The 27,201-nt window shown below is 41.1% G+C and overlaps 1 protein-coding gene across 1 annotated transcript in view; it reads right to left on the bottom strand.

The window, feature by feature from the left end:
- Positions 1-26,156, bottom strand: part of TRAPPC6A (trafficking protein particle complex subunit 6A) — a 603,570-nt gene extending 577,414 nt beyond the window's left edge. Inside the window, exons 1-2 of the mRNA XM_078660938.1 lie at positions 26,049-26,156; positions 16,600-16,653 (exon numbers count right to left, since the gene is read on the bottom strand). Coding sequence (XP_078517064.1) covers positions 16,600-16,653; positions 26,049-26,141 — 147 coding nt within the window. The 5' untranslated portion in view covers positions 26,142-26,156. The remainder of the gene's footprint in view (positions 1-16,599; positions 16,654-26,048) is intronic.
- Between the last annotated feature and the right edge of the window lie 1,045 nt (positions 26,157-27,201).

Raw genomic sequence — 27,201 nt, 5'->3', positions numbered from 1 at the left:
AGGAGTTTCCCACTATAGAATAATCCATAAGATGAAATAGACAGCAACAACAAGCACATGAATACTCCCCACAAAAAGCATTTTTCTTATAAAGAACAACTCTTCTCAAATTCCAGTTCTCGCCATTATACAAGGAAATATATCATGTACACTCTTTACGTTATACGGCCCACAAAACTTTGTGACCTGGTTTGACTTTTACCCACGGTTTGACTTTTACCCACTCATTGTTTTTTATGATACTTTTCTGCACTGATAGCTCGTTTAGGTTTCTTTTTTCCTGTTCTAAGTTTGTCTGACCTAACAAACCTTTCACCCAAGCTGACACCAACTTGGTACTAGCACTCCTCCCTCACATCACATAAAACGGTATTTTCTTGGTCACAGTATTTTCCGTGGTGCGGTAAGCCCAAATAAGATGATCAACCAATTCTATCACCTTTCCCTTGTTCAAAATTGCCATCTGTAATACAACTTTTATCATGTGGTTTGCCCTCTCCACAATACCATTCCCTTGTGGGTTGTATAAAGAAGTTCTTGTGTGCAAGATCCCACAAGCCTCTAAGGGGAAACATCCTTTACCACGCGGATTTTACTCTGCAAGGCTTTAACAACACGTCCATTACAACGCAAGTCATAACCACAACTTGCGCTGGAGGGCGCTAGAGGATTAAGAATAGTATATTTACTATTCCAACACCTTCCCTAGTGCCCACGGGGACTGGTGTTAGAATAGTAAATTATACTATTCTCAATCCGCGCCCCCAACGCAAGTCATGGTAACGACTTGCGTTGTAAGGGACGCGTTGTTAAAGCACGCGTTGTGGCGGTACGCGTCGTACCGTCATACATCCGCCTTTAAGTACTTGACCATTTCTACTGATGGTAATTGCGTGCCATTGTCAATAATTAACTTGAGAGAATAGCCTTCTCCTTTAAAAATTTCACCCAGAACACGAATAGTGTTCCTAGTGCTAATTTCATGCATACATTTCACAATTAACCATTTTGATGAAACGTCCACCATGACCATACTAAATCTCAATTCAGAATTTACATATGCCAATGGTCCAATAAAGTCCAAACAGACAGTATGCCACGGCAAACCCGGATCCTCGATCACACCCATTTCTCCTTGGCTGCCCACCTTCAAACATTTTTCCACCCACTCCGAAATCTATTGGTCCATGGCAGGCCACCAGAAATGTTCACATACTCTTTTCTTGGTAAGAGATTCGCCCAAGTGACCTTCATAAGCTAAATAGAAAATGGTAAATCTCAACTCTTGCAGCGGGACAAATTTGTCATCCTTCATTATCACGTCTTCATCAGTTATTGACAAATCATCTAAGACTTTTCCAAATGGCCTCACAGCAGCAGGAAGGGTACTCTCACGCCTACCACCCTTGACAACCAAATCCTTGACAAGTTGTAAAACCCTATCCTTGGACATACATTCTCTCCACAAACACTTATCAATTGGTCCATTACAAACCCCAACCAACTTTTCAACCGAAGCCACAGCATCCTCACACTCATAGGATTCAACTTACATTTTGTCCACTTCATACCAAGGCAAAGACAATCTGGATAACCCATCAGCCTGACAGTTTTTCCATCCAGTAATATATGCTACTTTATATACATATTCTTGTAAATGAATTGCCAATCCTGCAAGTCTTGCAGACCCTTTTTCCGCACCGCCTGAAGACAAAATTGTAATTAAGGGCTTGTGATCTGTGCGTAAAACAAATTGAAACGCCAAAGGTACATGCGAAAGTACTCAGCAGCCCATGCTGCGGCCAAAGCCTCTCTCTCTAAGACAGAGTAGTTCCTTTCAGAATCAGTCAAGAATCTAGAGGTGAATGCTACCGTTTTCACACCAGAATTATAAACTTGTGCAAGAACAGCTCCCACCCCTTCCGCACTTGCAACAACAGTAAGGATGGATTTCAATCTAGTATCAGGGTTAACACTTTCGCTTCACATATTTCATTTTTTATTCTCTCAAAAGCGTTTTGTGGTTGCAACCTTTTCTAAGTAATTTCTTAATCTGCTCAGTTTTATCTGCAAAATTCATAACAAATTTAGAATAATATTCTATGAGGCAGAGAAAAGACCTGATAGGTCCTTATCCGCAGGTGCCGGGGATTTTCTTATAGCTTCTAAGAGATCCCTCTTTGGTTTGATACCACCAGCGGATAAGGTATAACCCAGATACTCCACCTCCTCTACACAAAACTTGTACTTTTCTTTTTTAAGAGTCAATACTGCATTAACCATTTTGTTTTAAACATCCTTTAAGACCATGTTGTATTGTTCCTTCGAGTTTCCAAAAATCAGTACATCATAATGGACTACATTCTTTAGACCCTTTAAAACTGAACCCATCATCCTTTGGAATACCCCAGCTGAAGATGCTAAACCAAACGGCATTCTTGTGAATTGAAATACCCCTTCTGTGGTACTAAATGCCAATAAAGATTTGAATTCTTTATGCAGACTAATTTGGTAGTAGGCACTGCGCAGGTCTAATTTTGAAAAGAACCTCCCACCTTTCAAAGATAACACAAGTTCATTTATATTCGGCAGGGGGTAATTATCTACTACTACATATATATATTTATTTAAAGTGCGCAAGTTCACACAGAACCTGTAACTGCCATCGGTTTGCCCGTGATGACAACTGGTGAAATCCAATTAGACGTCTCAATCTCCTCAATGATGCATTGCTTTATCATTTAATTTAACATGCGTTTAACTTCCTGTCTCTCAATTATAGGAACTTTTTGTACTTTGTGTTGCATGGAGACTGCATCAGGTTTGAGCATGATCTTATGCACATACCCTTTTAATTCTCCAACCTCTTCTGAGAATAAACCATTCATGCTCCCCACAATAACCTCAGTAGTAACTTCTTCTACCACCATGACCTGATTTGTTGTTCTAGGGTTTCTGATAATGTGTAAGTCATATTGGTGTCCCCACCCTAAGATTGGGGGTCCACTAGGTGCTACATACACTTTACCTTTCACACATCTATTGCGGAAAGTAATCTCTGATAGCATATAACCAATGATGTCTATCTTCTCTACTTGATATCCACCAGGATTGATATCTTTGGGAAGTAAATCCATCTTTGGCCACAACCGAAAAAACATTTCACTGGGTATGATAGTGTACAATGAACCAGAGTCTACCATCAACTCTACTTCTTTACCCTGAATCATGAACATCCTTAGGCCTTGTTCTTCTTCCCGGTGTGGCAGACATTTCTTCATCTTCTATACACGGTATTCTATCTTCACACTCGTTGTCTCCCATATTTACCATATTCTCAGTTACATCATGCACCACTGCTACTTTAAATGTACTGTTTGATTTGCACATCTTAAAGAAGTGACCCTTGTGGCACATTTTCTACACTTCTTGCCAATAGCATAACAATTTCATTAATCAGCAGTATGGTAGGTACTCCCACACCTGATACACATTCTCTCAGTAGGTTTTTTGCTATCAGATCCTTTGCCATCAGGTCCTTTTGAAACATTACTATTGTACTTTTTCCTTACAATGGCATTGCTACTCTTATTACCATTAACCGCTGCGATATCATCTTGTTGTACACAGGAAACACTTGCAGTGCTTTCCTTTCTTTCCAATTCTTTCATACACGCATCAGACTGTCCAACAACCTTTGCTATTTTTATGGCATTACTTAGGGTGGGATTTTTTGCGGCCCACAACCTTTCCTGCATCTTCTTATTGCAACATTGAACAATTAACTGGTCTCTAATCATTTCATCTCTGATCCCTCCAAACTTACACTTTATGGACAACTCTCGCAGACGCGCAACAAAGTGATCAATGGTCTCATCACTTCTCTGCGGTTGAGTATAAAATTTATGCCTGCACATTACTATGTTTGCTTGTTTTGCAAAACACTTCCGCAATCTTGCCTTAGCCTCTAAAACTACATTTGCAATGGCTCTTCCTTTGCAATCAGTTGCTACAGGAAGATACTTAAACACGTGTTGCCCTGCCTTACCTAAGGCACTCAAAAGTAATGCCTTTTTTCTGGCCACACTGAGATCTATTCCATCTAAAGCCTCTGTGTAGTTCTCGACAGGGCCGGACTGGGAACCAAAACCGGCCCTGGCAAAGTCCTCGGCCGTCCACCTCCCCCCTCCCTCTATGCCAGGGCTGGTTTTCGGCCGATTTTGTTACAGGGACAATTTTGCAGCTATGCTTCAAAAACGGCCCTGTAACAAAAACGGCCCCCAGGGACCCTAAACCGGCCCCCACCCGTGCAGCGCACCAGGGGTTTTCCCGGTATCCACTACGGCCAGTCTGGCCCTGGTTCTCGAATACTTCTACCCATTCATCTCACTCCATACAAGGTTCACCAGATTGTTGGAGAAATGCAGGTGGTGTTGTTATAGCTGCCTCCATTTATTTGTTTTAACTATGCACTAAACGTGTATAAATGAATACACAAAACACAAATAGAGATACACAGTTGAGTGCAATTCGGTGTGCCTATCACTGTCGAATATATAGAGCTAGATTTCACAATTTTTAAGGTGTGCCAATCACCGGTGAATTTCCCAGTGACAGGCAATAAAGTATAATGTTGTCAAATTCATTGTGTCTTTATCACAGTTGTCGATTTTCCAAAAGACAGTTTCCTCAAGTTTACTCTTGAAACACGTGTCCAAGACGTTGCAAGAAGCTATGTATATAAATTAAGTTACCTTTGGTTTTGCGGTTTGGTCACAGTGTAATCGTGTGCTTGAAATACTGTTCGCCGTTAGTGCCAGCCAATGTGTAATTGACCATTACCACAATATAGTTTGAATAAGCACCAATTGCAATAACATTTGGCAGTATGATCGATGTCTTTGTCGGAAGGTAAATGTTATCCTTCCCAACTTTCAAAGATGGCCGCCAGGAGCATTGTATACGTTGGCATGTCAAACGTGCTATCGTGGAATTGTAGATACGCGCAAGCACATTCATGCGTCAGATTACGAACTCTTCAGAGATGACAATAGCTGCTCCATGCAACAGCATTTGATCCTCGACGTCAGCCTCTCCTCGTGGACACCGAATGTTGGCCACCTCACGCGACAGCGCTCGCTCTCTGGACAACTGCTCCCTGCTCCTTAGCGGTCAACCGTCACCAAGCAGGCATAGTTACTCCACTTTTTTAAAAATAATGTATATCTTCTTAAACTATATCATAGAAAAATTATCCTTTGGACTTAGTTTCAGGACTCATAATAAGAACAACTATTAATACCAAAGAACACCCAACTCTCACTCGTTCAAGAGCACATCATTCATGTATGGGAAATATAACCATATACCCAAGGCTAACACTGCGGACAACGTATTTGTGAAAAAATATACATCGATTTATTCATACAAATAAAATACACTAATCTTGGAACGTATAGACCAACAATTGTACGGTTATATAATTTTACTTATAAAGTTGATTTAACGTAAAATGCATATTATAAACGCATTGAATAAAATACATTCTCATTAAAAACAAGTAACACGTTAAAAAAGAGAGTACATACAATAGACAGAAAGATATGTCTTTAAAACTATACACATCCGTGATTACTTAATGTTTCTGGCTGACACCTGATACTGTAATGTTGATAAGTATTCAATGGTCCCAGTCTCTTCACAAATTGAGTTTCTCTAAAAGGGCGTCAACAAGTTTCGATGGAGACCTTATAATACCATCTTTATCAAGACTGACATTTTGTCTCTCAAAGAAAAACTGATTCCAACTGGAACCGTTTAAAAACACCTGTTTGATAAAACACAGATGTCAATATATAAGTCTAAAACAATGTTTTACCATAAAGGTCACAGTACAGTGAAAAATATCCACATCACATTTACCAATAATGTCCAGTAATACCATTTCTGTAGTGTTATCCTAAATTGTATGGCATGTCGAAAAACACAGCAAGTGTGAAGTACGCCAGCCACTTTACAACCTAAATGGTATATACATATAAGTAATTTTAAAAAAACATGGTCACCAATATTATTACTCCTGGGGTTCCCTTCTTCAACACATGCACATATTAAAAACCCACCAGGCATACCATTCCACTTTCATAGGGATGTGGACTCATGTCCAAAGCAACTTTTTCTGTAGTCATAGAGACTTTATCTTAGAAATATTTTTTTATAATTATCATTTCTCACCTCTTATATTGGGTGGATACAAAGGCATCCAAGGGAATGTGGTTATAGTGGAAGATTGGGGCAGATACCTCCATCCTCCTCACTAAATCCAATTTAAGAATTCAGGGATCTATCTAAAATATATATACTTAAAGGTTATAGTGACTCCAATGGTCTGAGACAATCAAAGCATTTGTCATTTCGGCAGTTTATTTTTGTCGCACCTTGTTAAATCCCTTTAAAGGCCAGAGCCTGAAAAGTTAGCCTGGAGCGTGCCTAAATCATAGGCGTACTGGTCACCGGCCTATTTTTTGCAATCGCTCTACAAAAAAATACATATATACCTATATTAGCCTTTTAAAAATGTAAGAAATCCTTATACCATATTCCCTATAATCCAGACCTTGATAGTCCCTTTTCTAATGAGGTTCTGAAAGACGAGAAGAAAAAAAAATATATATATATATTCACTGAAAAAAACATAGGTTTCACACCAGTTATAGTTAGCTGGACATTTTACTCATAAAAACCATTGAAATTCCCCTGTTATAGTTAGTTGTACTCACTAAAACTCGCGCGCCTGCAATCCACTCCTGATGATGTCACATATTACATCATTCATGACATGGTTAGTGACATCACTGATGACATCACTGATGACATCTCAAATGACATCACTGATGAAATCACTGATGACATCATCCATGTGACAATCAAATACACCTACTGACACACTAGTATAATCTTTCATCACTCACTGTAAAATAGAAAGTGCCATATTTGAAACCATTGACACACCAATAGAAATTTCTAAACACCCACTCAGTTATTCATAGAACTATACACACATCTAATCACTCACCTATAGATTCAGTGTTATATGCAGTGAATAATCAACAGGACACTATCAAATACACTTATACGCCTATTTCAACATTACACACCAGCACACATTGTATTCACTTATAAAGACATCCTTCTGACTTATGCAAACAATTGATTATACTTACATTTACTCACCTACACACTTATACAAACACCACTTCATCTATTTATAAAGATAGTATCTCACACTTAGGGGCCGATTAGGATTGCGTTTTTTCCGCATCCTCCGGGCCGGCGGAAGTGTCCGCCGGCCCAGAGGATGCGGAAAAGCCGCTGCGGAGCCTTCAAAGACCCCCCGCCAGATTAGGATGGCTGGGGGGTCAGGAAGACCATCTGCTGCTTTTCCGCCGCGGTCGCCTTCCGACCGCGGCGGAAAAGCTCTAACATGTCTGGCGGTGTCTATCAGACACCGCCAGGCATATTAGGATGTCTGCATGTTTAAATGTAAACGTCGGAATTTGTAAAGTGCACAGCTACCTCCACCGGAGGTGTCCCGGCGCTGTCGGTATACCGCTTAGGAACCCTTCCTGGCTTTCCTGGGAAATGTCCACTCCTGAGCACCCCCCAGGTGCAGCCAGGCATCCCAGCGCTTTTGGGGCCGTTGTGGAGACTAAGCAAGCTATTGCCCAGAGTTGCAGCGTGGGACCCATGATCAGAACAGGTACTGAGGCGAGAATATCCAGTCAGGCGGGAATCGAACCCTGGTCCCTGGCCAGAGCTCTGCATCAAGGTCTGCCTGCTCTAACCATTGAGCCACACTTCTCCATGTTTATGCCTTTCCACAGCGGCATTTCCGCCGTGGAAAGGCATACGGACTTTTGTTTGGGGGCCTGTTGCGGGCCCCCAGGTGTGAAGGGGGGTAGTGGTTGCACATGGGGGGTACCTATAGTACCCCCCTGCATTTGCATGCACGAAGCGGCATGCACCACGTGGTGCCTGCCGCTTTGTGCATGCAAATGCGAAGCATGCATATTTAACCTTGCGGCGGGTGCTGCTTCAAGCAGCACCCGCCGCAATGTTAAATATTGAAGATGTGACCGCCAGGGTGGCGGTCACATCCTAATTGCACTGGAGGGAACGCCGCAGCCCCTGCGGATGTTCCCTCCACCTCCGGGGTCGCGGACGGACGCAGGTCCGTCCGTGATCCTAATCGGCCCCTTAGTGTGTTATAAAATCACTATTACAAGTATACAGTTATCCATATAGTGACTCATACAATCACTAAGTCTTAGGCACACTTAATTAGATATAACTGTCACATACACTGCCTTTTTTTCAAGTTTAATGGAGATGTACCATTGAGAGAAATATTTCATCACCTCCACACCCATAAACATATACACTCACTGAAACAACTGTTATAACATGTAGTCTTAACCTCATATACCTACTGAATGAACTATTCACACATTTTTTGGCAATCACACACCCCCCACCAAACCACATAGACATTCATTTACCCATACAAAGACTCAGTTAAGAAACCAATAACAAATATAGTCTTTAACATAGCAATAAAGACTTTCACACAGTTTAGTAACTACACATTATATATAGTGAGACTCTACAAATTAGTCAAGGAAACAATCAATGACACTGTTACTAAATCCACCACCCACACATTTATATTTATATATCCACTCATTCTTCAATGCAAAGTAGTGAATTTATAATACATATTTAAATATCAAAGCAAACCACATTCACTGGATGATGTCATCAGTGATGACATTTGAGATGTCATCAGTGATGTCATCAGTGATGTCACTGACCATGTCATGAATGATGTAATATGTGACATCATCAGCAGTGGATTGCGGGTGCGCGAGTTATAGTGAGTACAACTAAGTATAACGGGGGAATTTCAATGGTTTTGTATGAGTAAAATGTCCAGCTAACTATAACTAGTGTGAAACCTATGGTTTTTTCAGTGAATTTCAAAGGTTTTTTAAATGCTAATTCCTACTACCTATGGGGCCTTATTTACGAGCCCCTTGCGCCTCCGGAACGTCACTTTTTGTGACGTTCCGGTGGCACAGAAGACTGAGTGATATTTATCAGGCAGGACTAAGCCACTTTTTGTGGCGTAATCCTGCCTGATAAATATCAGTCCCTTTAACGCAGTGTCCAGCGTTAAAGGGAGTGCAATGGGTGTTGCTGGGGGCGTTCCCAGCAGCATTCATGGACTTGAGTAATTTATAGCATCCTCAAAGTCAGTCTTTCAAAAATTCCAAAGTATAGGACATGATAATCCAAATCCAAATGTTTCTCTAGAAAAGTCATAAACCGTGTCCGTGGGTCATATCTGCCCAAACGCCGATCTTCCGAACGATTGAAAATGACTTTTCTTGAGAAACATTTGGATTATCATGTCCTATACTTTGGAATTTTTGAAAGACTGACTTTGAGGATGCTATAAATTACTCAAGTCTGCCCGAATTGTGTGGGTAAAATTGATACCTAGTCACTTTGAATAAGAATGTACTTACGACTCGTCTAACATTTGGAAGAAATATCTAGTTATATGACAACAGGATACCGACATAACTTGAAGGAAATAAGAACGCCCTGAAGAAGTTCTGTTGTACAGAACGAAATGCGTCGTCTGGCTGTGGTACATAAACTTAAGGAAAATAAAAGCATTTGAATATACACCAAGATTCAGCGCTTCAATAAGGACTCTAAGTGATATGATTTGATTGGACTTGTTGTGCAAGTGGTGCTGTGCCAATATTTGGAATATTCCCCACTACTCTCTACTACTCACTCTCTACTACTCCACTACTCTCTAATACTCACTCTCTACTACTCATTCTCTACTACTCTCTCTCTACTACTCCCTCCCTACTACTCACTATCTACTACTTTCTACTACTCACTCTCTACTACTCTCTACTACTCACTCTCTACTACTCTCTCTCTACTACTCACTCTTTACTACTCACTCTCTACTACTCTCCTCTACTCACTCTCTACTTCTCTCTCTCTCTACTACTCTCTACTACTCACTCTGTACTACTCACTCTACTACTCACTCTCAACTACTCACTCTCTACTACTCACTCTACTACTCTCTCTCTACTACTCTCTACTACTCACTCTACTACTCACTCTCTACTTCTCTCTACTATTCTCTCTCTCTGCTACTCACTCTCTACTACTCCCTCTCTACTACTCACTCTCTACTACTCACTCTCTACTACTCACTCTTTACTACTCTCTACTAATCACTCTCTACTGCTCTCTACGACTCACTCTACTACTTACTCTCTACTACTCACTCTCTACTACTCACTCTCTACTACTCTCTACTACTTACTCTCTACTACTCACTCTCTACTACTCTCTACTACTCACTCTACTATTCACTCTACTACTCTCTACTACTCACTCTCTGCAACTCTCTCTACTGCTCTCTACTACTCTCTACTACTCACTCTCTACTCTCTATTACTCACTCTTTACCTCTCTCTACTTCTCTCTCTACTAGTCTCTACCTCTCTACCTCTACCTCTCTACCTCTACCTCTCTACCTCTACACCTCTACACCTCTACCTCTATACCTCTCTACACGCACACATATACACATATATATATGCATATATATGCATATGCATTTATATATATGTATGTGTACATATATATATATACATACATATATAAACATATATAATCTGCATATCTATATAAATACAAATATACATGCATGCATACATATACATATATGCATACATATGCATGTTATTTACATGAAAGTTTGAAAAACACTAATAAAAGCAAAGCTAAAAAGCCACCTCATTACAAACAGAATGGCTTTAACTTAAACGAGGGCGGGATCTATTGCATTTTCAATGCTTGTTTACTTTGGTTCTATCAAGAAGGGATTCAGATGTGTCACCCATTTGCCATAAATTCTGAATGTTAGCACTCTAGTTGCTCATTAGATCACTGTAGTAAAGCTACTGCTCACCAGGGAAGTCTGCTGCTGGTATTCAAAGTGCATGTTTCAGTCTGCATGTCAGAATGTTTTTAATGAAATAGAAGAGGATTTGAGAAGTCAAAATGTGCCCTAATTTTTCTTTCTTCAGCACTAATCATAATCTATATGGCAAAATGAATCCCCTCATTTTGTTCCTTTGCAAATTAAATGTTATTCCAATCAAGATGACTTCAGGTGTGCCATACTTTTGTCATAAGTAAGACTGTTAGCGCTCTAGTTGTTCTTTAGAACACTCTGGGACATTCTGTCATTGGGCTATACTTGGGCTACTTCTGGGGGATATTTGTGCTACATTTGGGCTCTTTTGTCTCTGGTGGCCATCTTGGGAGACTTATTTGTTATGAAGTTTCCTAATTTCCTCATTTACTACAGTCTCCTCAGTAGGAAATACTTTCAGTTTTCTACTTTGATTCCATCAAGAAGGCATTCAGATGTGACACACATTTGCCATAAATTCAGAATGTTAGCACACTAGTTGCTTATTAGATCACTGTAGTAAAGCTACTGCTCACCAGGGAAGTCTTCTGCTGGTATTGAAAGTGCATGTTTCAGTCTGCATGTCAGAATTTTTTAATTAAATACAAGAGGATTTGAGAAGTCACTCAAAATGTGCCCTAATTTTTCTTTCTGAAGCACTAATCATACTTTCTATGGAAAAATGAACCCCCTCATTTTGTTCCTTTTTAAATTAAATGTTTTCAGACTTACCACTTCATTCCAATCAAGATGGCTTCTGGTGTGCCATACTTTTGTCATAAGTAAGACTGTTAGCGCTCTAGTTGTTCTTTAGAACACTCTGGGACATTCTGTCATTGGGCTACACTTGGGCTACATCCGGGTGATATTTGGGCTACATTTGAGCTCTTTTGTCTCTGGTGGCCATCTTGGGAGACTGTAAATGTAAATGTAGGTGTACTTATATAGCGCAAACCTGTCACCCAAAGGGCATCCTGGCGCTTGCTTCGGGAACCCGTCCTGGTATTCCCCTGTGAGAAACCCCGGCAGGGTGTCCACAAGGTGAAAGCCAGGCATCCCGCCGCGAGGGGCCGTAGTGGAGATTAAGCAAGCTATTGCCCAGAGTTGCAGAGTGTGACCCCGTGATTCGAGTGGGCACCGGAGCGAGAATTGTCGAGTCCGTGGAATTTTTGAGCCCGAGACCCGCCGAGGCGGGGAATCGAACCCTGGTCCACGGTCGATCTCAGCTTCCGGGTCTGCCGCCTCTAACCACTGAGCCACGCTTCTCCACGATTCTCTGCATGTCAGAATTTTTTTATGAAATAGAAGAGGATTTGAGAAGTCACTCAAAATGTGCCCTAATTTTTCTTTCTGCAGTACTAATCATACTTTCTATGTCAAAATATACCCCCTCATTTTGTTCCTTTTTAAAATAAATGTTTTAAGAGTTACCACTTTATTCCAATCAAGATGGCTTCAGGTGTGCCATACCTTTGTAATAAGTAGGACTGTTAGCGCTCTAGTTGTTCTTTAGAACACTCTGGGAAGCTGCAGTAGAACACAAAGGAATCAACTGACAGTCTCTGTCCTTGTTGGATGTACATGTTTTGCTGAGAATGTCAGACTTCATTCTCACATGACTGAGAAAGATAATGTGAATTTACAGAAAATATTGTTGTAAATATGAGACGGACAGAATTGGAAGGAACAGAAAGGCCCACGGGGATAGAGCTGGGGCAAAGTAGTGTGGGGAGAAGATATGGGAAAATGCTGGGGACGCCAGGGTGACGTCACTTAAATACACATTCCAAGCATTCCAAAATGGAATGCATGACGTAACTACATGAACATAGATAACGCACTACAAACAGACTGTAAGGTCGCCGATATGGACCAATATTAATAAATCACAACATCTCCCTTCTTCACCCATTAACAGGTGACAGGCAATCTTGAACAAAGTCCTCATAACGTTTAGGCATTCTAACTTGCCTTCCACTTCTGGTCTGAGTAATTATACCACCCGGTCTAGAAACACTTGCAGGGACACTGACCAGTCTGGTCTGAGTAATTATACCACCCTGTCTAGGAACGCTTGCAGGGGGACTGTCCATCTGCCTCCTGCAGTGACCCCTGTCTTGGGTGCTGCCTTCTGCCATTCCTCCAACATTGGACATGTTACAACTTTCATCTTCTCCTGCAGAATAATGTCTATCAGATACATCGTCCCATTCCAGAATGCTCTCGTTGGCACTATCCTCCTCTGCTCCTCTTCCTTTCATGATGATCTTCTCTTGTCCTCTTTTTAGCTTGACCACGTCATCTTTGCTTTGCCAACCCTTTCCTTCTAGATATACTGCTCCTCTGGAGGCATCTTGCACTTGCACAGGATTACTGTAGGTTGACTCTCCTTTTGCCACCAAGAACGGTTTCTTCGCTATCACCCAATCTCCGAGTTCTATTTCTTTTACCTTTGTTTTGTTGACTTGATCCAAATATCTTTTGGTCTTTTCCTGTTTGCACATGATGCTCTCTCTGACTTGGAGCTCAATATCCTTTATTTGTTCAACTCTTCCTTCTTTCCTACACCAATCGTTAAATTTTGGTGTAAGCACATCATTGCACTCTCTTCCCCTCATTAAGAAAAATGGGGTGAACCTGGTTGTTTCATTTGGTGTGTTATTGTAAGTGTTTATCTTTTCTCGGATGCTGTCCTTCACATTCAACATTGATGCGATGGCCAATTGTATTCCTTCTTTTTATGAATTTATTCATTCTCTCCACTTGCCCGTTACTCTTTGGGCTATACAGGGGTGTATTTTCCTGCTTGATACCTGCACTCTCAAAAAACTCAGTCATTTGTTTAGACACCAGTTGTGTTGCGTTGTCGGAGACAACGATCTTGGGTTGTCCTTCCATCGCAAACGCTTTCCTGAAGAACTTTATTACTTGTTCTGTTGTGATTGAGCGCACAAATTTATAATGCACCCATTTAGAGTAGTAGTCTGTCATAACAATGATATATTTGCAGTCTTCGTTCAATCCGTGAAATGGACCTGTGAAATAAACGGCAACTTTTTGCCATGGTACATCGGGTATTTCTACTATCTGTAATACTCCTTTGCATATTTTCCAATGTTTGTCAGCCTTGAGACATGACTCACACCTGTCGATGAAGTTGTTCACCTCATGATGCATTCCTGGCCACCAGTAGTGTTTTTTGATAATGTTTTTTGTTGCACTACTTCCGGGGTGTCCCTTGTGAGCCAACTTTATTATTTTCTCTCTTAAAACTGCAGGTGGAATGAATTGGTCGCATCTCTTTAGGAATCCATTTTCTATAGTCAGCTCATTGCTTATTTGTTGATAGCTTTTGTACTCATTCTGCAGATTCCTGATTGGGGGCCACTTTGACCTCACGTAGTTCATTACCTTACTTATTGTCCTATCTTTTTCCAATCCTTCTTTCCACTTTGTTTCTGTCACGGACCCATTGTTAGCTTCCAATGCATCTACCCAGGCTACTACACAGTCCACATCGTCCATTGATTCATTATCCTGGTTGTCCATAGGCAGACGTGATAGACAGCCGGCCCTGCTGTTGAGACCTCCTTTTATATGCCTGATACTGAACGTGTACTCTTGGAGTTTGGACAATAGCGTTATCAACCTTGAGCTTGCTCTTCCGGTTCCACGACCTTCTCTGTCCATCATATACACTAATGGCTTGTGGTCTGTCACTATTTCAAATATTTTCCCCATAGGTAGTTCTTTAGTTTATGCACAGCCCAAACACATGCAAGTGCCTCACGCTCAATTGTGCTGTAGTGTTTCTCTGTGTCGCTTAGTCTCCTTGACATAAACGCAATTGTGTTTTCTTGGCCTCCTTTTATTTGACAAAATACTGCTCCTATACCCTCGGCACTTGCGTCTACTGTGATTACATTCTCCAGCATGGGGTTGTATGCCTTCAGAGCAGGTGCTTCAGCGATCTCCTTTTTTATTTTATTAAATGCCATTTCTTGCTCACTGGATCAAACATAGCTCACATTTTTCCGTAGGATCTTCCTTAGTGGTTCTACTTTGTCTGCATATCCTTTTATGAACTTGGAGTAGTACTCACCGAGTCCAAGGAAAGACTTTAAGGTTTCTTTATCTTTTGGTTCTGGAGCCTCTCTGATTGCTTGGACCAGATCATCTTTTGGTGTTATTCCATCGGATGATAACACGTGTCCCAGATATTCTATTTTCCTCTTCATGAATTTACATTTTTCCTTCGATACTGTCATTCCCTTGTTCTTTAGAGTGCTAAATACTTTGCTGAGTACTCTCATGTGTTCTTGCTCGGTTTCGGTATGTATCAGGATATCATCCTGGAACGCCTTGACTCCTCTGACCTCACCAAACAGGATGTCCAATAACTTCTGGAACACGCCAGACGAGGAGGCCAGACCGAAAGGTAATCTTACATACCTTTAAGCGCCGAATGGCGTTATGAATGTTGTGAGCCTTTTTGAGTCTTCAGACAACATGACCTGATGATATGCAGCCTTTAGATCGATCAGGGTGAAGTATTTTGATCCTGCTACAGATTGCAGGATTTCTTGAATCATTTGGAGTGGATGGTGATTCACTAAAATGTTTTTGTTTAAAGATCTGAGGTCCACACATAGCCTTATCTCCCCTGTTTTCCTTTTCTTTGAGACCAGTATTGCGGATACCCACTCAGATGCATCAGTTTCCTCTATCACACCTTCCTTGCATAATTTCACTAGTACCTCCTTTAGCTCTCCTCTTATTGACAGTGGAATTTTTCTCACTTTGTGTTTGATGGGTTCCGCGTCTTCCTTTAATTTGATTTCGTGTATAAAGCCTTTTACACACCCTATCACATCCTTAAAGACTTCGTTGTACTTATCAATTACTTCTTCTACGCCTTCCTGATGTTCCTCCACACATATGTTATTTATGAAATCTTCTTTGAGTATGATTGGTTCCTTTGCACCTGGTTGAAGAATCACACCTAACTTCGCTAAGTCCTTCCATCCCACTAGGATTCTGCCCTTCACTGCTACGTATATCTTAGTCTTTATTTCTCTACCTTTGAACATTAATGTGTTCCAGAAATAACCCATCATTTCTATATCCTGTTCCCCAAAAGCTTTGGGGTTTACATCAGTATCATGTAGTGTTACATCCTGCCATTTTTCTTCAAATAATTTGTCCGATATAATTGTTATAGGTGACCCTGAGTCGGCTGTAAACTGTAATTCTACATTTCCTATTTTTACATCACCAAATGGCCCCTTTATCTTTCCATCCACCATCTCTACATATAGTACAATTTTATCACACATTTCTTCATCAAAATCCCCCACGGTATTCACCTTCACATTTTCAGTTGGTCTCTTTGTTTTACATAGCGCAGTATAGTGACCATACCTTTTACATTTTGCACACTTTTTGCTAATGGCGGGACACAACCTGCAATCTGCTAGATGTTCCTGCGACCCACATCTGAAACAACTCAAATTTCTACTTCCTACCTTCTTGTCCCCCCAACTTTTCTCAAAACCTTTATGGTCCTTTTTCTTCTTTTCCTGTAAGTAAAACACATTATCATTACTACTGCTGCCTGACAACACTTTTGTAGTAACTAACGACCTTTCTATGGCTTTAGCAATGTCCGTTACATCCTGTACTGTAGGCTTTCTGCATGTTAACAACCTCTCTTGCACCTTTTTGGAGTAACAATAAAACACCACTTGGTCTCTTATATAAATGTCGGTCATTTCATTGAATTCACAATCCTTTGCTAACACTCTTAAACATGCTATATACTCTTCGATTATTTCACCTTCTTCCTGTTTTCTCAGCGCAAATTTATGCCTACCAACCATTATATTGCTTTCCTCATCGTACTGTTTTTCAAGCCTTTTTATTGCCTACTGATATTCATTGAGGGGTATAAACACTCCAGGTGGACTCTCATATTCTGGTAGGCTATCGAAAACCTCCTGACTGGCTTTCCCTAACAATCCAAATAGAAGTGATTTCTTTCTCTCTGCATCGTATCCCTTTCCATCTATTGATACAATGTAGTTCTCAAAGGCTCTCAACCAACTCTTCCATTTCATTATGGGTTTCCCTGGTTCTTTCAGGAAGAGTGGTGGTACGCAGATATTATTACTTTGCGCCATATTTATTTACTATCTTCTAGTGATAGTTGCTTTTCTTAGCTTACTCTCCTTTGTTTATATCCAAAATATTTCCTCCTTCCTTCACATTAATTTTTGTTTAATTGGTGAAACCTGTTTTTTATTTCCTCTTCCAATGTTAAATGCTTATTCCTTGCTTTCTTTAATGTGGCACACACTCCCATGTATTTTCATCCTCTGCTCTTACTGATTTATATTGTCTTATTTATATTGCTATTTTGCGCTTATATATTGCACATCTTTCATTTATTTCTTCATACGTGGCGTGGTGCATTTATTTCTCATTAGAGCGGTAATTTTTCCTTCGCTCGATTTTACACGTTGTTCTGACAGGGTTTGCCTTTACTCGGTTTCACAAAATGGCTGCCCGTTACGTCTGGGACGTTGTACCAATGAGCTGGCTAGAGAATTCAATGACGCTCACATAGATCCCGTCATGCCTCACGCTCTTGTCAATTTCAATGAGCGCCTCCACACAATTTCCTCACAGCCGCTGCTCACTTAACAGTACGTCACTTACTTCCGTTATGCTGTTCTTATAGCCGCGTTCACCTGAGTTAACCTCTGCTCGATTTTCAAAGCTGTTTCATACTTTGATGACATCGATGGTGTCCGTGAGCCTCTCCTTCGCTTACATCCTCGTCGCCATTGTTGTAAAGATGAGGCGGACAGAAGTGGAAGGAATTAAGTATTTATTAGGTCCAGAAAGGCCCACGGGGATACAGCTGGGGCAAAGTAGTGTGGGGAGAAGATATGGGAAAATGCCGGGGACGCCAGGGTGACGTCACTTAAATACACATTCCAAAATGGAATGCATGACGTAACTACATGAACATAGATAACGCACTACAAACAGACTGTAAGGTCGCCGATATGGACCAATATTAATAAATCACAACAAATATGCTTTCAGTTTAGCTTATAGATCCCCTTCCAAACCACTGAGGGAAAAGCATGAGATAATAGTTTTCTTTCAAACATGATTCATGATATCCCAGCAGAAGGCTTTTTCACATGGTAAAATCACCTTAGAACACACCACAATTCCTAAAATGAGTATGGTACCATCAACAAATGATTTATAATGTAACTAAAGTCCTAAAACCTTCTATTAACTGCAATGCTTTTTAATGAGGTGCTATCATGTATATTGGTCCCAAGATGGTTGCCAACACTTCTTGGATGAAGTGCTGACAGCCAATCAGATCTCACGATGAGATGTGTGGTTAGGCTCCGCCCAGATATATATATTTTTTTCTTTGGATTTTCTCAGGAACTACTGGAGGGATTTACACCATTTAACCAAAAGGGTGATGTGCGTACCAGACCCTACCATTTTGCCAAATTTGGTGTAATTCCATTTAGCGGTTCGGCTGTAGCCGTGTCTAATCGTCCTAAGGAAATTAACATGGGGAAAACACGTTTTGGGACCCCCCTTTTTTATCGGCCCCCGCTTGACGAATCTTCCCAAGACTTTCAGGGAAGGAGCAGACCGAAGCGGGCCATCTTCTTTGAGAAATTTGCGAAGATTCAACAGCCGCCGCCAAAGTTATTCCCAATAGAATGTTGCGGATTTCCTATGGAAACTAGGTCCTAACCATACCTACCTACTGGCGACCGCCAGTAGGTAATATATATATATATAACCCACCGTAAACTGTTTAATTCCACCTGTCAGCTTGGCCATATATTTTGTGAGTTTCTGGAGGGTCTCTGAGCCAGTTGTCCCAGCATAATATATGAAACGCTTTTCAATTGCTGGGACTCCAAGCACCTTCACTCTGGTTCCGTCGCTGTGACCACTTGTATATATTTTAATCACACATGTTTTCATTCCACTTTTCACGTATTTTCACTAGCAGCATAATTTTGTATATAATGGTTAGGACACAACAGAGCATATTTATTTGATTTCACTTGTCGTTGGCCCACTTGGGCAGGTATGTTTGCACAAGGTACATCTTTGTACTTAATCTAATGTTGGGCAACAAAACGTATTGGTCTGGAGTAAAGGAAACTGGTTAGAAATGTGTTTATTAAACCATAGAACGTATGTCCTCTTGTACTTTACGTCTATTTTGACCATTTACATGAGGGGGAGTATGTTATCTTGTTTGGCACTGACTTTGCGTATTTGCACAGCAAATTTTGCACTATTAATACAAATACTGCTGCAGAGGTCATTGTTGCTACTATGAATTTAATCATGTAATTTGGTGTTTATAACATTATATAGTCAGCGAATTTTAGAATTAAGTTCACTGTCTTTTACTAGTGTCATATTCCTCAATTCGAAGTGTTGTCCCATTTGCATAGTCTTTTTTCATTATCGATTGTGTCTTGTGTTGTGTTAACCAATTATATGCATTATACTGTTTGCATTTTCACTTTAAAAGTAGATTCCTCCCCCCATGGCGTCATGTGATCAAGGCCTCTGGGTAGGCCGAAACGTCATGCTGTCACGGCGCTCTTCTTTTGAAATAAAGTTCTAATTGCTCACCTGCATACTTTGGGTCAACTCCTCATTTCTGATCATCGTGACGCTCCAGGGATAGGGGGCTCGGAGATTTGGACTGAGTTCTCAGCATATATATATATAGTTATATGACTTTTATACTAACCAGTATATGCATGTCTTGAGCCACAAGCATACGACCATTGGAACAAAAGTCTTACTGTCAGGGTTGTCCTTTCTTTTGAAATGACCATGCACAAGCTCTTCTTTCACCAACACAGAGATTCCAGTTATTCCAGCTCCTCTGTGCACTGCTGGTCAATGGTCTGCCATATGTTGTAATCAAAGATACTCCGATCCAAGGGTTGAGTGTATGAATACACTTTATTATGAGCACAGAAGTTATAGCGTTGGTGATCCCTCTCCAGCCAGCAGTCAACTGACTGGTGAGGAATGCACCTAGGTCATAGCATAGCAACGCTAGAACATAGGCATTGGAATGCTTTTCTTAAAGAACAATGCACATTAGAAAATACAACATCTTCCCAAAAAACATGAATGTGTCCTTGTGTAATGTAACTCATGCTCATGTGTAAAGCACTCCAATACCTTTGGGCCGACTTCGCGCTATATAAATCTGCAAAAAAAAAATCAAAAATGAAGACTCGTCCAATTGATGGATCTATTACATGCCTTGAAGTGTTGATGTGACACTTCCTTTCCAATCATCACCGGTGTGATAAAAGCACTGGAGTCGGAATGGGTGTGACAGCAGGTTCAGGTTTAATGGTACCCCAGCCACAGGTTCAGGTTACTACAGCAGACGCCCGCTTTAGGTCCCAACACCCTACACAAACATTCTATAATAAAATGGGAGTTATCAATGAAAAAATGATTGTTCAAGTAAGTTTGGGCTATGTGAAAGACGCATCTAATATAACACAATGTTCTTTCTTTGATAGCTGTGGGCAACATACATTAAGTCACGCAACTATTACCAAACACCTCCCTTAGCTAAAGAAACTCAAACTTACCAATTGGCTTTGCCAATGCTTGTCTCTGGAAAAGTCAGTTGCACGTAGAGAATCGTCATACATCTATTGGCACAAAACATTTACCTACAACCACGCCACGCATGGCATTAAGAAAGCACTAACTGCCAGACTGAAACCTACCCATTAAATTTAAATAAACAATTCCACACACAGAACGTTCCAGGAGGGAGGCGCTGCCTTAACAATACACTTATAGAACACAGGACACCTCCCTTCACATTAGCTCTTACTCGCAGGATGATAGGGAAGGAGTGCTCAGATCAATGGATGCAAAAATCTCCAGAGGATCACGTCACCTGAGTGAATTATACATATGAGATCTGGATGGTCACTTGGCAACGAATGTCACCTGGGCCTAATGTTTGATGCCATTTACCTTTCCACGTTTAGAAGGTTTAGGCTTACCTTCATCTGGGCTGATCTTAAACTAAGATCTAAAATAGTTAGTTTACTCATCGAGAAGCCACCAAAACATCCTGCGGTATCTCCTTTTGGGAGAAAAATGGGCAGAGGTGCGCCATACCTCTGGTGGAACATCTCCTCTGTGTCGGGTGCTGTCAAGGGCACCGACTGAATTCAAGGGCAAGGGAGTTCAGGAAAACACAGTCTCTCAGCAAGCGCAGTGAAACTAAGGTTCAGGCATCAGACTCTCCTCAAAAGCAGGAGGTACCAAAGTACTGGCTTTTGAGCCATCCTTGGTGGCTGGGCACCTGTACCCCTGCTGGACGATGTCATCCTTTTCCACCTAGCATGGGCTTCCCGGCCTTGGATGATGGAATATGAGGTAATCGGAGCACTGGGAAGGACAGGTGCCATCAACCCACCCCTTGAGCCTAAAACCAGTCTTCCTCCGGACTGAGGAAAATGGTCAGAGAGCCATAGATGGGAAGAGGATGTAGTCTGATGGCTAGATTGCCGACTTTGGAACTGGAGACCAAGGTTCGAGCCTCGGGGTCGTGTCCACATCGTGTGATTCTGGGCAAATCACTTAATCTCCTCCGTACCTGAATATGTCCTTGTGTAACATAACCGGTGCTCATGTAAAGCGCTCCGATACCTTCGGGTCGAGTTCGCGCTATATAAATCTGTATTAAAAAAAATAGAGCCTGGTGCGCCTGACTCCTTCTTCCAGGCTGGCAGGAGTACCTCTGTGAATGCCAGTTTCATCCGTCCTTCTGGCTGTGGTTTTCCTGTTGCATAGGAGCCCGTTAAACAGCCAGAACGCTTAACACATCTCTTGTCCTCAGAGCTACAACTCACCTGAGGAGGAGATGGTGTTATAAAAGCGTGGGAATAAAGGGAACCAGCGAAGTAACAAGCACCCCATACTAAAGTTTAGGACTTATAGTTCTTTTTTTAAGGGGCACACCTTACACCATGGATCCTTTCAGGCGTCCTCCTTGATAATGTCTCATCGCAGGACCTTTCATGACAAATATCACTCACCATGTCACTGGTTTGAACATTTGGCCTGGTTCGCACAGCCTGGCGGTGTCTCCCACTAAGTTTGACTTTTTTGCCTCATTTATGACTGGCCTTCATCAGACCTACTCGCTTTTAAGAGGTAAAGGCCTGATGGAATATACTCCAGTCTCCTGAGAGGGCGGGATAATCAGTGGAAGGAGCAGTTATTAGATAGCTTAACTACTCCACACTATAACTCATACTCAGTCAGCATGCAACGTATTGTGATGTCACAGACTGACCCAGTGGTTCTGGATTCCTGGGAAAGGCAGCTGGTTTCAGGATCCTGACTCAAAGGTTGTGTAGTGAAGTTAAGAGGTGAGGTTTTTTAAACTTAGAAATCCCAATGCTTGTTGAAGCAATCAACAATTAATAGGTATGAAGACATTGGTTTACTTAATAGGGGAAAATGAGAATTTGAGCTGTTTATAGGGAAAATGAGGATTTGAGCTGTTTATAGTAATGTGGATTATGTGTTCTGAATCTAGGATTAATGAATATTGTTGCCCATTAATTTCTCTGGTGAAACTCTGATGTTTCAATCAACGTTGCCAGGCGTACCCAGGATGCGTTTTTTGCAGTTCTGCATTTGAAAAGACAGAATTAGCCACTGACAACAGTTCCACTGTGAATCTCATTATTGATTGTTTAACCTTCACTAAGTAGGTCTTTTCATGAACCTCCTAATTATTGTCAATGTGTTTTTACTTTGTCATAAACGGGGTAAATTCATTAAATATAATTGTGCTAGGAGTAGAGAATGTTTGTCTTTGCAGAAGGAAGGTGGTGTGTAATACTTCCAAGAGACCTTGCTGATCTGACGTATGCTGATGGTAAGGCCCTTCAATTCGGGAAGAGGGAACTGATGAAGGGTTTTTAGGGTTTCACCTACTGTGTGAGGTGAAAGGAACGAGTACCAGTTTGAAGGTCGCCCTGCAGGGTTGCAGGAGGCGCAGGGCGTTTGCTTTTGTTTGAGGGACCAGTATGTTTTCTCCCCTTTTCTTTTTCACCTTATTTTATTATGAAGATCTGGAAGGATGAAAATTCATTACAAAGGTTACATTACCACGGTCAGCTTCACAGGAATCCAGACTCTCACTCTCATCTCAGTTTCTGTCTGACCTTTTGGGGGAAGTAGTCTATACTTTTTGCCATCTATAAACCATCAAACTTGGCTATATTTGACTATACTTTATGCCATCTATGGACCATCCCACTTGGCTATATTTTACACACATATCAAAAACGTTTGACTAGAGTTGTGAACGGAAAAGAGAGCGCAACTGTATATCCTGTTTCTCTTTCTCTTAATATAAAATACAAGCTTTCATGGCTGGCTTTAATAAATGCAGCAAAGCAACATTCGAAAACGCCAAAGTCTATTGGCGGTAATATCTAATACTGGAAAATATATCTTTGGCATTCCTTGAGCTTCTAACATCATGTTTCAGTAATGAAGTGTTGCTTCCTCATAGTATTCTTTTTTTTGTAATGTGATTTTTTCATGAGTTTGACATACGCTTTTTTCTGAAACCATATGAATAAGGCAGGGCATTGCCTGATGTCAGGTCGAACTACGGTTTTATTTTACATTACATTACGATGATTTATTACATGGCACATTTTCAGGTTAGAGAAAACGTATTTCACAGAAGCACAGAGAATGAACATATTTGAAAATATTACTTGAAATATGTTTTTATGTTTAGAATGTCGAACTGAACGGCTTTTTATTCAGGGACACCTGGTGCAGGTAAATGGGTCTAGGGATAATTTCTCATGTTGATGTAATATAACTAATGAAACTAAAGAAGTATAATGACTTTCAAAGTCGGTAATTATGAGAGAGCGCCAGCTTTGAAGAGAGATAGCACTGATAAAAATAATTGCATTCATGATAGAATTCTGTTGCATGTTCCCTATACATTGCTGATGTCATGAAAAGAGTATTGCAAGGTGCCCTTAGACAAAATATATTTTAATTAATTGCAGAACTTTATATTGTTAAGCTATTTCCATGCTTTACAAGACACACTCTAAACAAACCCCTTAAAGTGAAACGGTAAAAATGAATCTGGATATAAAGCACTATAAAGCAAAAAAATCTTTAATGCAGAAAAAGTATTGCAAATTGTCATAAAAAGTGCATACATGTTGTCAAAGTCGTAAAAAGAATGTTTACACACACACCCGCACCCACACACGCACACACTCTCAAATCGTTTTGACAGTGTCTTGATCACGAGTGAAAATCAAAAGTGACAACAGACATTATATAACAACCATGGTGCATAAACACAAAGTACAATAAACAGAAAGTGACTTTGGGCGCTATCTTGGAGTGCAGCCATGATAACGCAATAGTCGTTAATGAACCCAATAATGAATAGCTAAATGCATGTCTACAAACTAGGAGATCAAATCCATACATCACATTTTGCATCCAGTAAAGGGTAATTAGCCCACTCCTTTAAGAAGACTGTACACTAAAGATAGAGCAAAAAAACATCTTTTTTAAAATTCCTGGCGATTTTCATGAAATGTTCACAAATATCGCAGTGAATTTGAAATAAAAAAAAGGTGTGGAATATATATATACTTTGGGGCAGATTTACAAGCCCCTTGCACCACTTTTACGACGCCATTGCTTCACTTTTGTGACACAGCGGCAGCACAAAGTCAGCGCCATGCTGCAGGGTATTTACAACGTGACGCATCTGGGAGATGCGTCACGTGTAAAGGTCTGCGCCACATGTGGGCGTTCTGGCGCAGGGGGGGGGCGTCCCGGCGCTGGAATGCCTCCTAAAAGTGGCTGAGTGAAATCTACAAGATTTCCCTCAGTCGCTTTTAAGGCCAAAAGCAGGCGTAAGGATTGACGCAGCATGTTAGGGATAGGGCACCCCCGAGCCTTGCTAGAGCTGCGTCGCGCTTGTGACACAACTCCAGCAATGCACTGCCTTTCCAACAGGGGATGCGACATGCATCTGCCCATCCGTGCGCCACGGTGTGCCGCATTATAAATGCAGCGCATCAGTGGTGGCGCATGGGTGGGCAGATGCAGTAGTAAATCTGCCCCACTGTTCAATGCACTTTTGCTGACTGCCACCACGCACCAGAGCAAATGTTGCGTCGTCTCGTTGGACCCAGCACCTGGTCTGTAAAATACCAAAATTCTCCTCCCCAACAAGGATGACGATGCTGCATGTGGTTGTCCATCGTTTATTAGTGTCTGGCCACCATCGTACACTTTTCAGCTGTTACCTGCCTTGTTCATCCAATATTGAGGCATCATTACAACCATTTTTTGTATGTTGCACAGGTGACGTGCGTGAACACATGGATACTGAAAACAGACGGATAATTTAACACATAGTTAGAGTCTTTTTTTTACAGTACTTTTGTAATATTGGTACTGCAATAAGTAGCTTGTCACCACGAGACTTATGATGTTATGTCCGCCACTCATGCATTGTAGAGCGTTGTCATTCAGTTGTGGAGAGTTCCAATCAACGCCATTCCTGGCGTTGGTTTCGACACAGTTGGATGGCTCTGGTCGTGGGTGCAAGTTTCTTGAAATAAACTTGCTTTCTACATCATCATCTCTCTCGCATCTCATTTAACAACTTGGCGACGAGTGGGAAACCCTCCACACCCACCGCCAAGAGGCATTACCAAGTTACAACGATCGTCGAGAAACATCAAACGTCTGCGTGTAAAACCAACTGTCAACCTACAGGTTCCAGATCCGGTACAACGTCCCTACACCTACAAAGAAGCTGGAATAAGGTCGTTCATTTAATTACCTTATTTCTCTTTTCATTGTACTTCAGCAGTTTATTTCCAACGCCATACCCGTTCTCCCAACGCGTCATTTGAATGCTGATGCAGAAGTCCATGCTCGCTTTATGACATTGCAGAACGTGCTCACGCATAAAGCGCAACATCCAAACAAGCCAATTTCCTTTGAAAAGCTTCGCTTAACCGTAACCTTGGTTACAGCATAAGGCGGCAATCTTTAAGAAGAAGTCTTCACGTCCATAGCGATCGGCACGATTCACCTCAAGCCTTTGCCTGTTGCATATCGATTTTTCAGCGATAGGCACGCTTTCTTTAATATTTATTCAAAGCGCTTATGTTGATATTCACAGCGATAGGCACGCTTTCATTAATTTGCCTATTGCGCTTCCATTTTCATCAACAGCCATAGACACGCTTTCTTCAATATTTAAGCAAAGCGTTTTTGCTCAGTTTTACAGCGATAGGCACACTTTATTATTTTGCCTATTGTGCTTTCGTCTTTCCACAGTGATAGGCACGCTTTATTACAACCTTGCTTATTATGCTAATTTCTAATCAGCGATAAGCAAGCTTCTTCAAATTTATTAAAGCTTATCATTATATTTCAAGGAGCATTTCACAAATCTTCTAGTCCACAGAGACATCCTGCTTGTCATTTTACTTCAACTTTATTACACAACGTTCACCGAATTTTATTATTCCATCCTGTACATTCCAATATCATGGCTTCTTCCCAGCAATTTTGCACACCTGCACCGTTTTTACAAACTCCTGGCAAACCAGTTCTTAAATGGCGACAATGGTTAAAGGGGTTTGAAAACTACCTATTAGCAATTGATGCTGTTAAATATTCCCCAGCACGTACAGTTGCTATTCTATATGGCTGTCTTGGTGTCGCAGCACAACAAATTTATGAGAACCTTCCGGTGTTTCCGTCTCCCACTGGTTCAGGTGAAGGTTGGGACGCATATCAAGAAGCTCTTGCCCGTTTAAACGAACAATATTCAGATGAGCCGAGTATTGTTTTAGAACGTCACAACTTCTTCAAACGTAAGCAGAATATAGAAGAAAATTGTTGAAGACTACATTGCTCAGCTTAGAATACTAGCATCTACATGTGAATTTGGCGCAAATACAGATGCTTCATAAAAGATCAAT

This window comes from Lissotriton helveticus, chromosome 9 (genome assembly GCF_964261635.1).
Source record: "Lissotriton helveticus chromosome 9, aLisHel1.1, whole genome shotgun sequence".
NCBI classification, from domain to species: domain Eukaryota; kingdom Metazoa; phylum Chordata; class Amphibia; order Caudata; family Salamandridae; genus Lissotriton; species Lissotriton helveticus.
Note: the sequence above shows the minus strand (reverse complement) of the source record. Positions and strands in the feature narration are given on the sequence as shown.